The sequence below is a fragment of the Pelophylax lessonae genome, assembly GCF_965119305.1.
Source record: "Pelophylax lessonae genome assembly, chromosome: 4".
NCBI classification, from domain to species: Eukaryota; Metazoa; Chordata; class Amphibia; order Anura; family Ranidae; genus Pelophylax; species Pelophylax lessonae.
Window position 1 is genome coordinate 14,976,420 of NC_138771.1, and position 13,898 is coordinate 14,990,317.

Here is a 13,898-nt window from a genome sequence, read left to right on the forward strand (position 1 = left end):
GCATCTCTGCTAGCAATCTTCTGTACTCCGTGTTCCTCCGTGTATGACCTGGCTTGGCTGACGACTCTCCTGGCTCTCGACCCCGCATCAGCAGGTGACCCCGCATCGGTAGACTACCTGCTTCTGTACTTGACCCTGGCCTGGATGACTACCCACTTCTGGACTTGCCCCCGGCTTGTTCCTGCTCTCACTTCTTCACTTCTGCTGTGCGTTTATTGTTGTTTGCTCCAAAAAACTGCTTTATTTTACCTGAATCCCTGTGTGGTCTGGCTTCCTGGCACCCTGACAAATGTCTATGGGTGGGAATAGCTGGTTAATGGATCTAGGCTGAAGGGAATAAATTTAGTGGTAGTAGCTGAAACATGGGTCAGAAACCATCCCGCCGGATTCCTTTCTCAGCAGTCTTGTAGCAATAGGTGTACGGTGGGGGCCCCCTTTCAGCGGTACAGCGAAAGTGACAGCTGATGCTCGATGACTCTTAGAGCAATTCTGGATGCAGGTGTCACCGATGCTGCTGCAGTCCCTGTCTGTTTCAGCCTCCTGGTTCTAGAGTCCAGCGAATCCAGCACAATAGCCCGCTTTCTGGGCACAGCACTTGTCAGCTCCCTCTCATCCTCTCCAGTTGGGTAGTTGCTTCCCCAACTACCTAAGCTCTTTCTTAGCTTTGGCATATATCTGGCCCCTCCTGCTCCTAGGTATCTATGGGCATTGTAGTTGTGGCCCAGGGATTGTTAAAATCCTCCTCTGAGACTACATCTCCCAGACTGCACCTATGTAAAGCCAGTCATAGCTAGATAAGGTAGAACTGGCATTGCCATCTTGTGGACAAAGAAAGTTCTGCAGTCAGTAACATTGCCAAGTGTTACAAATGCATGCAATGATATTCCTGTCAGTGCTGATGGAAAACATACAAAAATATAAATTAATATCTCGGGGAGGGATCTCTTAAATTCTTTTGCACTCTTTTGTGCCCTATAGATAGCCTGATGCTGCCTGTGACATGCAGCTTATAGCTTACCTGTACTAGATGATCTATGTTTACATCTATGGGCCCCTTTATCTATAGTAACTAGATAAAAGATATTTTGATTTCTGTGTCCTGCAGGAGGAATCGGACATCAAGATTGAGTGCAAGAATGATGATCGGATTCCATACAGCAAGATGTGCAATATCAGCTTCCCATTCTTCAGAGCAAAGGCCAAGGTAGGTAAACCAATACCAGGACTATGGAACTGGATGTGACTGCCGGACTGAGTAGCCGTTTTCTGCACTATAAGCACAAGCAATTAATTTGCTGCTTCGCCACTGCAACATATAGTAGATGATGAATACTCAATGTGTCCATATTATGGGAAGTGTGGTGGGGTGCTAATTATACACTGCTATAAAATCACTGGACAAAAAAATGCCAATGTTTAAGCTATTTTGCTGGTGTTTAGCAGTGTTTAGCCTAGTGTTTAAGCTATGTTTAGTAGCTGCAGCATTAAGGAGCAGGCCGGAAAGCCGGCCGCTGCATCCTTAACAATGGATGAGTCATCCGCCGTCAGCGGGGTTCCCCGCTGACAGCTGCATGTAAATAAAACAATCCCCCCCCCCCTTTCCTAGACTTCCAGACTGCATGCTCGGATAAGGGTCTGATATGGATGTTAGGGGGGAACCCATGACATTTTTCTTTTTTTTGGCATGGGGTTCCTCTTAAAATCCATACCAGACCCAAAGGGCCCTGCATGGATGGGGGGGTGGGGGGAAACCCCTATGCTGTTTTTATCACATTTTTGTATTGCTGGTAGAGGTGTAGGATTTTTGATAAAATGAGAATCACTATTTTTTTGCTTAGAATAAAGATCACGAGTCTCTCACGATTCTCCGCATAACATTATCTTAAAAAAATTGGGCTAACTTTACTGTTTAGTTTTTTTTTTTTTTTTAATTCATTAAATTGTATTTTTTTCCACAAAAAATTGCTTTTAAAACCACTGCGCAAATACATTCTGACATAAAATATTCCAATGACTGCCATTTTATTCTCTGGGGTCTCTGCTAAAAAAATATATATCATTTTTGGGGATTCTAATTTTCTAGAAAAATATACTGATTTTAACTTGTAAATAACATGTGTCAGAAAAAGGTTTAGGGTCCTTTCACAAGGGCTTTCCGCCCGGCGGACTCCGTTTTGCTCAGCGGAGATCGATCTTTTGATCCCCGCTGAGCAGGCGGATGACAGGTCCGTCTCCACTTACAGTGCAGAGACGGAGCTGTCAGAGCCCCGCTCCCCTCTATGGGAGATCGGATGAAATCAGACCGCCTGTCCATTTTCATCCGATCCTATCTGATCCAATCCTCCAGACGGATGGAAAATAGGATTCTTATCTGCCTTGATTTCACGGACAGGATCGGATCGGATAGCAGCGGGTGTCAGCGGACATGTCACGGCTGACATCCTCCGCTCCATAGGGATGCATGGAGCACCCGATCAAGTCCGCCTGAAAAACTGACAGGGACCTGATCGGAAAGCCTGTGTGAAAGGGGCCTAAGTCTTTAAGTGGACAAACTGACCTCATTTACTGACCAAAGTTCATCCCTTTGATCTAAAATAACCAAATGATACAATGTTTCTTTTTATCTCAGTGCTGAGCAATGTTGTGATAAACTTTGCTGGCTGCCTTTTTTTTGACAGCTCTGAGCAGAGAACTGCTCTGCACTTGTTCTACATAAATCGTGGAAATGCTGGATTAAGATCATGGGGGGGGGGGGGTAAATCGAGAAACATGTCGGGCTGACTGTACCCCATATTGGACTCTTTTGCTATGATGTTGGTTGCCCATCAACATTGATCTACAGTAGTTTAAAGGGATTAAGCCCTACAATTAATCATTTTTGGGCATAAGCATCCAATATCTAGGACATCGGTCCATGTGTATACAATAACTTTGAATGTATTTGTCCTCTTACAATTAATTGTTTTTAAAGGTATCAAAATAAAAAGTGTATATTTTTTAAACTAACTGAAGTCCCCTGTGAGGTTGTGTTGTGCCATCAAAGTCCATATTCCTATACCCCGCCTTTTTTTTTTGTATCAAATTGTTTAGGACGAGGCGCAGATTTATCAATTAATGTCCACAGTGCCACCTTGTGGAGACATTTAATCTAATACAGAGTTTAGTGTTATTTAAATAGTTTTATAGAAGGCGTTAAAGAGAAAAACATTTGCCCAGTATATGGGTTGTTTCCACCGAACTTCATGTAAGTCATAAAACACAAAGCCACGCCATCTCAATCTTTTAGTATAAAAGGTATATCGACGACATAATACACATTGTGAAGAAGGTCTCGCCAATTTTACAGTTTGTGTCTCTGTCTCACAGGTAGCATTTCGGCTAGACTTCGAATTCAGTAAATACGTATTTCTTCCAGCTCTGAAGATCCATCTAGTAGCCAGCAGGTAAGTCATGTGTGTTTTTCCTCCATCATTAATGGCCTCAATTCTTCTTCTCAGTGTGGTGAGATGTATAGAACCATTGCTGGATAAGGAATGTGTCACAGTTGTAATCGTCCCACATTTGTTGATGGGATGCAACGTAGCTAAACCATAGTGTCAAGTTTCGGATGCCACTGCTTCAAAGGTACATTGCCTTTATTGGATCCAAGCCTTTTTCTACAAAACGGTTGTCCCTCTGTTAAGAGATAAGCAAAGAACTACAGCACTACTGAAAAACCAAAATGGCAGCTGAGCAAATGATGGGGGGGGCAGAAATGAATGTTAAATTTGTGGGTGAGAGTATGTAGAATAAGCTGGATGGTGGCAGCTCCTCTAGATGGAGACGCCCTCTCTTGCATGTCCTCTGTTAGGAGACCCTACCACCAGACTATTTATTTTAACATCAATCTTCCCATAAGATTATATGGCCATTTCATTTATTTGTAGACTTCTTATTTACCCATAAAATCCTCCAATCTGTAGACATCCAAACCCCGAGACTGCTGCCGGTTTCCACCATCATGGATTTGATAGTAGAAGCCTCAGCAGACTTTTTTTTTTTTTTTTGCCAAAGCTCCTGAACTGAACTCTATAAAAAGCCTTTGTGTCTACACACACATAGACTTTTACCAGAGTTTAGGAGCAGCAGGGTTTAGATGCAGTAAAATGTTCCTCTCTTGAATGCAGAAGAATAGCGTTCAGGAAAGGAGTGTTTTGACAGAAAAACGCGGCGAAAACACACCTAAACACTAGGCGCGTTTAGCACTTCAGAGTTTATTCACTTTTTTGGCCAGAATAAATTAACCACTTCTGGACCGGAAGGTTTTACCAACTTAACCACTTCTGGACCGGAAGGATTTGCCCCCTTAATGACCAGGCCATATTTTGCGATTCGGCACTGCATTATATTAACGGACAATTGCGCGGTCGTGCGACGCTGTACCCAAATAAAATTGATGTGCTTTTTTTCCCACAAATAGAGCTTTCTTTTGGTGGTATTTGATCACCAGTGCGATTTTTATTTTTTGCGCTATAACTGAAAAAAGGGCGACAATTCTGAAAAAAAAAACAATATTTTTCACATTCTGCTACATAACATTTCCAAAAATCTAAATTTTTGTAACATTTTATGACAATTTGTTTTCTGCTACATATTTTTAGTAAAAAAAAAAAAATCGCAATAAGCGTATTTTGATTGGTTTTCGCAAAAGTTATCGCGTCTACTAACTACGGCAAAGATTTATGTCATTTTTTTATTGTTTTTTTTTTTTACTAGTAATGGCGGCAATCTGCAATTTTTTGTGGGACTGCGACATTGCGGCAGACAGATCAGACCCCTAACTGACATTTTTGACACTTTTGGGAGGACCAGTGACGTTACTACAGTAATCAGTTCTAAAAAACTAGTAATGGCAGCGATCTGCAATTTTTTGTGGGACTGTGACATTGCGGCGTACAGATCGGACCCCTAACTGACATTTTTTACACTTTTGGGGGGACCAGTGACATTACTACAGTAATCAGTTCTAAAAAACTGGCAGGGAAGGGGTTAACACTGTGGGTGATCAAGGGGTTAAATGTGTACCTAGGGGCGTGTTTCTAACTGTGGGGGTGTATGGCTTATGAAATGATCATAGAGACCTGTGTTCCTACATAGAAGGATCACAGGAGCTCTGTGATCATTCCAGGGAGAATGGTCAGCTGTGTTTACAACAGCCGACCGTTCTTCTCTCTCAGCGGGAATGATAGTGGGTGTTAGGCGGCAATTGGAGCCACCTGCCCTGTGCATCGGTTTCCCCGCTGACCATCAGGGGCAGGAGTGCGCCACCGGCGGCGGGCGCTCGCCCCCTAGCTGCCTGCGCATGACCAAGGTATACCTACGTCTGTTCATGCAGGAGCGGCTGCCTGCCACAGTATAACTGCAGTGGGCAGTCGTAAAGTGGTTAATGACCAGGCCATTTTTTGCGTTACAGCACTGCGTTACTTTAACTGACAATTGTGTGGTCGTGCGACTCTACAAATATTTTTTTTCCTACAAATAGATCTTTCTTTTGGTGGTATTTGGTCAATTCTGCGTTTTTTTATTTTTTGCGCTATAAACGAAAAAAGAGCGACAATTCTAAAAAAAAAAAAAAAAAAAAAAAAAGAAAAACATTTTTTTACTTTCTGCTATACAACACAGCCAATAAAAAAAAAAATAAAAAAAACAATATTTTTCATTATTTTAGGCCAATATGTATTCTGCTACATATTTTTGTTATAAAAAAAAAATCTCAATAAGAGTATATTGATTAGTTTGCGCAAAAGTTATCATGTTGCTTGATTTATTCTCCCTGGAGAAGAGACGCCTGAGAGTTGACATGATAGCAATTTATAAATATCTCAATGGTGATCTCGGCATAGAAAAAAAGCTATTCAGTCGAAAGGATTGCATGAGGACACGAGGGCATACAATGCGATTAGAGGAGAAGCGTTTTAACCCCAGGCAACGTGGGGGGTTCTTTACTGTTAGGGCTACAAGATTGTGGAATTCTCTACCACAAGAGGTGGTTTCTGCGGGAAGTATGGTGGCTTTCAAAAGACTCTTAGACTTACATCTCAAGGATCAGAACATTCAGGGGTATGAGAGATGATTACGGCCACACACACCTACACAGGTTGAACTGGATGGACTATTGTCTTTATTCAACCTCACCTACTATGTAACTATGTAACTATGTAACTATGTAACTATGTCTACAAACTTTTTGGCATTTTTATTTATTTATTTATTTTACTAGTAATGGCAACAATTGGCAAACCTCCACTGGCTATTACACGAAACGACGTACAGCTACGTCGTTTTGCGTAATAGAGCCGACCTGTCGCAGTATATGTGTGGTTGCTGGTCAGCAAGTGGTTTGAAATTCTGGCCAATGAAATAAATAAACGCTCAAACACCAAACGCTGCTAAACTCACCGAAACTGGTTTGAAATCGCACAGGTAAGTTTTTAATTCTGATTTTCTCCTCTCTGGAGAAACAGCATTTACAATAAACCAGTGTGCATGAGGCCTAAAACTGTATAGTGTTCCTCTTCGCTCTTCCTGCGGCTGCTAAATAAAAGGTTATGTTGGGAGGTGAGGGGATGGGTAGAGGAGCTGGGCCAGCACAGAGAGTAATTTGGCGTTTCCGGAAGAGGAGAGGGCTATGACATGTAAGGAGAGAGGGGGTTGTGCTAGGCATGACTCTTCTAAAATAGTCAATTTGCGAGCAAGTTTAACCACTTAGCGACTACCCTATAGCAGTATTACTGCTACAGGATGGGAGCTGTGCACAGGATCACGTGTATACAGGGCCAGGACAAGGGGTGGGCAGGAGGGGAGGATGCCCTGGGCGCAATGGTTTATTGCAGGGATGGGGGGCGCCTTGACCCTAACCCTAAGGGAAGGGGGGGGAGCAGTTTGGCATCTTTGCCCTGGGCGCTGGATGACCTTGTCCCGGCACTGCGTGTATATAGACGTGATCCTGCACTTCCAGGTAGGGGGTGCAAAATTGCGCCGTCAGCGGCTCACATCTGCTGTGATTACACACAGCAGGAGCCGTTTAGCTGGCACTGCAGACTCAATATCCGCCGCTCATCAGCGTACCTATGTAAACAAGGCAGATTGCCATTCTGACGGGAGGGAAGGCACGGATCCTGTGTCTCTGCAAAGCAGGAACTAGGATCCGTGCCTTCCCCTAGTAAAAGCACCTCCCACAATGTACTAAAACATTGGTTAGGCACACAGTTACCCCTTTGATCACCCCTTCCCTGCCAGTGTCATTAGTACAGTGACAGTGCATATTTTTAGCACTGTAGCAGTATTCGTGTCACTGGTTCCCAAAAAGTGTCAGTTAGTGTCAGTTAGTGTCCGAATGTTCGCCGCAATATCGCAGACCCGCAATAACTCTCTGATCGCCGCCATTACTAGAAAAAAAAAAGTAAATAACTAAAAAGAAATAAAAATACCCCATAGTGTGTAGATGATGTGTTATATTATTGTGATATTGAATGCAGATTTTGTTTTCGCTAAAAAAAAAAAAAAAAAAGAAAAAGATGTTACACTTCCATGCTCTGTGCAATAGTACTAACAACAGCATACAAAACCATCCACAACTCGGCCCCCAGACACATTACCAACCTTGTCTATAACCCAAACCGTCCTCTCTGCACCCCCAAGACCTCCTACTCTCTAGTTCCTTCATCATCTTCTCCCATTCTCACCTCCAGGACTTCATCAGGGCCTGTTTCTTTCCTTTGGAACTCCCTACCCCAATCCATTCAGATATCTCCTACCCTGAACACATTTAGGTGATCCCTGAAAACTCATCTCTTCAGGGAAGTCTATCCAACCTCCACCTAATAACTAAACATTTACTTTCTCTATCAACTCATCAGGCACACTTATTATTGTTTGTGTCATTTGCCCCTCCCTTTTAGATTGTGAGCTCTCACAAGCAGGGCCCTCCTAACGCTCTTGTATTGAATTGCATTGTGACTATGCTGTCTCTCTTTATTTCTACAAAAACTGTTGTTCCGATATAAATTCTATGTGATAATAGTGATTTCAATATTATTTGCAAAACCAGAAGTCAGCAATGACAGCCAGGGCTGCTGTTAGAAATCGTGGGGCCCCGTACAGACTACCTGGCAGGGCCCCGCCAAGAAAATATTAAAGGTATATTTAGCTAAAATTACAACAAAATCCCTATTATCAGATCCAGATATAACATAACTTGCATAATTCCTGCTAAATCTAAAAGAAAAAACTATGTTAATAAATAAAAATGAAGATGAGATGAGAAAAATATACAGGCTGGACAGTTGGAGCTCAGTGATCAGAGAGACACAGAGAGAGAAACAAAGTTACAGATATACTCAGGAGCAGAGCTAACATTAGAGCCAGTGCTGGGAGGGGGGCCCACAGAGGGAGAGGGATTAGTGAGGGACGACTGTCTCTTTCTCAGCAGATAAAAGCTGATAGCAGGGAGAGGGACAGATCAGATTCAGGTGCTGGAGGAAGATTTCTGTATTTGTTGTCCATCACTAATCCCCCTCTCTGTGTGGGCCCCCCTGTGTGCTCGGGCCCCCTACAAGAGGGCTGGTGGTCCCCCCCTATCAGCGGCCCTGATGACAGCTTCCGTGATTCAGGAAAGGTTGCCTTTACCTCCAAGAGTTATACAATACCCCCTATGTACTAATCGCTTATCATTACATGTCTCTACAGTGACAGTGAGGAACTGGAGAGTACAATCGCTGATAACGAGGTTCTGCTGAACTTCAACCTCAAATACGAGTCGGATCTCCTATTCACCAGGTACATAGATGACCTTCTGTCTCATTTCATGTGGATTTTTGTTGCCTGTTATCCCTGATCTAAAACTTTTCACAAGGGTCTCCTGTATAAAAATGTCTGGAAGAACCGTCTGTGCTGCTCATAGTAGCCATTCATAGTCTTACTTCTCTTCGGTCAGATACTGTTATACATAAGGACCTACATTCTTAATATTGTGGTAAATTACTTTTGTTGCTAAGACCGTCTCTATTTTTATCTCACCCATCATATATATCAGCCTTTGTCATCCTTTTTACCCCAGAGGAACCCTTGGGAATGCTTCCAGGTCTGGAGATAAAACTACTTCATCAGGGGACAGTGGCCCCTACATTATTGGTCAATGGGAAAAATTCTCCTTATATTGGTGGCTAATGGAAAAAATGACCTTTACATTGATGATCAGTGGGAAGAATGACCTTTACATTGGTAGTAAGTGGGAAGAATGCTCCTTACATTGGTGATCAGTGGGAAGAATGCTCCTTACATTGGTGATCAGTGGGAAGAATGCTCCTTACATTGGTGATCAGTGGGAAGAATGCTCCTTACATTGGTGATCAGTGGGAAGAATGCTCCTTACATTGGTGATCAGTGGGAAGAATGCTCCTTACATTGGTGATCAGTGGGAAGAATGCCCCTTACATTGGTGATCAGTGGGAAGAATGCTCCTTACATTGGTGGTCAGTGAGAAGAATGTCCCTTACATTGGGGGTCAGTGGGAAGAATGTCCCTTACATTGGTGGTCAGTGGGAAGAATGCTCCTTACATTGGTGATCAGTGGGAAGAATGCTCCTTACATTGGTGATCAGTGGGAAGAATGTCTCCTTACATTGGTAGTCAGTGGGAAGAATGCTCCTTACATTGGCATTAGACCCAGAATCATGCAGGTATGATCAGACAGGAGGTCAATCAGCCACAGTTCAAGGAACCCCTTGTAACCTATGGGCAGGGCCGGCGCTACCACTAGGCGAGTTAGGCAATCGCCTAGAGCGCACTGCCTGTGGGGCGCCTGGCCACTGATTTCCCCCTCTTAGTCTGTCCCTCTCCTCTCCATTCGGCTCTGCAGACTGATCAGGGTCTCCCTCCGAGTCCCTGACAGTCTGCGATGTGCGAGAAGAACAGAGGCAACCGGTGCCGCGCCTCTATGATCATCAGTGAGAGAGAGAGGTGACACTTTACACTGAGAAGCTGCTGAAGGAGCCCGGGGATCATGATTCCAATGAGGTAACCCTTCACTGACCAGACCCTCCAGACTTTGCCCCCCCTTCTCTCCCAGTCCCCCCCCCCTCTCCCTTTCACCCCTCTCTCTCCCTGACCCTTCTCTTTATGTCTTTGCCAGCACTGGAAATCCCTTTACCCCTTTCTATTAATGTTAATAAACTCCTTCCTTCCCATCATCTCCCTATGTATAAGTGCCAGTTCACATATGTGCAGATGCGCTGATTGCATGTGATTCGGAGCGCACTGCTCCTTCATTACATGCGATCTCCTGTGCGGATGCGAGTTCAGTCATACACTTTGTATGCACTTTGTATGGCTGAATTCGCAGCGGATCCGCAGCAAACTCGCACAGGAGGCATTTTTTGAGATGCCTCAGGATTGGATCGCATGATGGCTCACAGTTGTGCGATCCGATTCTGTGCGAACTGTCAGATCGCACTGCGATATGCGATCAAACTGGGGGTCAAACTGGGGGTGTCGTTAACATTTAATTGACACCCCCTGCGTATCGCGTATGGCAGTGTGAACTGCCAGAGGTGCGGATGCGATGCGGGATCACGCTGCATATTCGCAGCGTTCCCACATCACACAAGTGTGAACCGGCACTTAGTCCCGGTTCACACTGGTGCAATGCAGGAAACCCTGCGATTCAGTGCCAGTTCCCGCATCGCACCAGAATTGCACACTGGTTCACACTGAGATCTGTGAATCACTGGGGATGTCAATGTAAGGTTAATGACACCCCCCCCCCCCCAGATTGGTTCAAAGATCGCAGTGCAAACTGTGAAATGGTGCAGGAATCAGATCGCATAGGTGTGAACATCCATGCGATCCAATTCCAGTGTGGACCAAAAATTGAGACTTGCACCATTTTGGTGCAAATGTGATGCGATTTCAGCCTTACAGTTTGTATGGCTGAGCCTGAAATCACATCACACAGACATCGCATGTGATCTGGGCAGCAATGTGGTGTGAATCACATGCGATGTCTGACATCACACAAGTGTGAACCAGCACTTAAAGTGGTATTAACCACTTCTGGACCAGAAGGATTTGCCCCCTTAATGACCAGGCCATATTTTGCGATTTTGCACTGCGTTATTTTAACTGACAATTGCGCAGTCACCGAAATAAAAATGACGTCCTTTGTTTCCCACAGAGCTTTCTTTTGGTGGTATTTGATCGCCTGTGGGATTTTTTTTTTTTTTTTTTTGTGCTGTAAACAAAGAGCAACAATTCTGAAAAAAAAACAATATTTTTCATATTCTGCTATATAACATTCCCCAAAAAAAAATGTAAAAATCTAAATTTTGATCCTTTTAGGCCAATTTGTTTTCTGCTACATATTTTTGGTAAAAGAAAATCGCAATAAGCGTATTCTGATTGGTTTACGCAAAAGTTATCGCGTCTACAAACTAGGGAAAGATTTATGTCATTTTTATTTATTTTTTTTACTAGTAATGGCGGTGATCTGCGATTTTTAGCGGGACTGCGACATTGCGGCGGACAGATCGGACCCCTAACTGACATTTTTGACACTTTTGGGGGGACCAGTGACATTACTACAGTAATCAGTGCTAAAAATATGCACTGTTACTGTAAAAATTAGACTGGCAGGGAAGAGGTTAACCCAGGGTGATCAAAGGGTTAAATGTAAGCCTAGGGAAGTGATTCTAACTGTATGGGGGGTGGCTTCTGAAATGACCATAGAGACCTGTAATCCTATATAGAAGGATCACAGGGGCTCTGTGATCATTCCAGAGAGAAGAACGGTCAGCTGTGTTTACAACATCTGACCGTTCTTCTCTCTCAGTGGGGAACGATCGCGGGTGCCCTTCTGCATTCACGACCGCCTGTCCCGTGAAATGGCATCCATGCTGCCTAGTAGGGGAGTGCACCAACGGCAGCACGTGCTTGCCCCCAGCACCACGCGCACGATTGACATAGAGCTATGTTGTTTTGCGCAGCCTAGCCAGCCTGTCGCAGTAAAACTGCGGCGGGTGGTCGGCAAGTGGTAAAGTAAAGCAAAATATTTATTGTACTGCAGCTTACTAGTTCTTAGATGGGTGGCTGCATTAGTTTTCTTTCTTGCTTTTAGGTTTTCTCGCTTTTGTTTTCACATACCGATCCTACTAGTAAGTCAATCGTTTTTTAAAAGAACAAGCCGTCTTGCAGATGTAGCAGTTAGAGGATTAAATAAAACCATTTAACACTGACAAAGGGGTGGAGTCAGGGGCGGAGCCAATGGGGCGGCAAAATTAAGTTTCGCCTAGGGTGTCAAAAATCCTTGCACCGGCCCTGCCTATGGGGGAACCCTGGTTGAGAATGTCTGCTATAGACATATGACTGTTGTATTATATAGAAAGAGCTGAATGCATAAAGCCACTGCTCAAGAAGTTTATGATTCTTATATTATCTATATAGAGATAAATGGTACCGTATAGCTAATACTTCAGCAGTAAAATAGGTAGAGCAGTAAAAATGTGGACTTCCCTTACCCAGATAGTGGTATCAGCTGGAAGTGTTGACCAATCCAAAAACATCTTAATGTCTATTGTTTATTCACTATTGTGATATGTATTTTATGATGTAAAAGCGCGGTTTCTTTGTTTCTTTTCACCATATAATCACTTCTCCAGCAGCCTATAGAAGTACAATTCTTATGTTAAAAAAAATTGTGAAAAAGTGCTGCGCTATGTGGCTGTGGTGATAAATGTTAATAACTAAGTGATGTAACATGAATAATCTTTAATGACATGACAGTGGGCCTTGGTGATGTGATATGGCAAATTAAAGCAATATTATTAATTAATAATGGATTGATAATCAATAAAAATTCATATGCAAATTAAAAAATAAGTCATTGATAAATTAATTTAAAAATCCTTCCCCATATGATTGGCAGCAGAAAACGCGGACAACATGTATTGTGCAATAAAACAGTGACTATATACATAATATTCAATAGTGAGTCTTCAATTTGATCAATTCAGTGACTACAATGCAAATTGCTGAAAATCTTCAGTGTGGGTGACACCTCTGTGTGCTCAAGCCACTCACCTTACTGCTGTAAGGTAACAGCATGGGATGGAATTCCTTGGCTGTAGCTTCTATTGTAATAAAATGTATCCTCTCTGCTCCTTTCCTCTAATTTTATTATTCTCCGTGACATATTTGAAAAAAAAAAAAATAGTAGAGCTTCATAGCGTAATCCTGTTTGTATAAAGTAAGGTTTATTGAATAACAGCACTTATTGCAAAGCTTTAAAATGCAGTGAATCCACGAGCACTGAGCTCGTTCACACATCTCTTCCGGTATACTGGTGCCCTACGCGTTACGTCACAGCACGTGACTTCTTCAGGGAATACCTAAATATTATGTTTTTTTGCACAATACATGTTGTTCACGTATTCTGCTGCCAATCACATGGTGAAGGATTTTTTAAATTAATTTATCAATTACTTATTTTTCAATTGGCAAATGAATTTTAATTGATTATCAATCCATTATTAATTTATATTATTGCTTTAATTTGCCATATCACATCACCAAAGCCCATTGTCATATTATTGAAGATTATTTATGTTTCGTCACTTATTTATTAACATTTATCACCACAGCCACATAGCGCAGCATTTTTTCACAATTTTTATAGCCTAAAATAGTTTGGGTTTGCTATATCGGTGTTGCTCGCTGTATCAGGGCTATCCCCCTTTATCTCATTTGATAGCGCGAGAGCCACACACCTTTTTAACAATTCCTTATGTTGTCTATAATGAGAAAACTGATACCACAGAGCCATATATCCCAGCCTTTTTCCACCAGGGTGCCTGGAGGTTTCTTCA

At 42.9% G+C, this 13,898-nt stretch overlaps 1 protein-coding gene across 2 annotated transcripts in view; it reads left to right on the top strand.

Moving 5' to 3' along the window:
- The window catches only part of ITGA11 (integrin subunit alpha 11), a 315,267-nt gene that overhangs the window by 265,416 nt on the left and 35,953 nt on the right, over positions 1–13,898 (top strand). For both annotated transcript variants that reach the window (XM_082253001.1, XM_082253002.1), the window contains 3 exons: positions 1,106–1,204; positions 3,367–3,443; positions 8,728–8,817. In XM_082253001.1, coding sequence (XP_082109127.1) covers positions 1,106–1,204; positions 3,367–3,443; positions 8,728–8,817 — 266 coding nt within the window. The remainder of the gene's footprint in view (positions 1–1,105; positions 1,205–3,366; positions 3,444–8,727; positions 8,818–13,898) is intronic.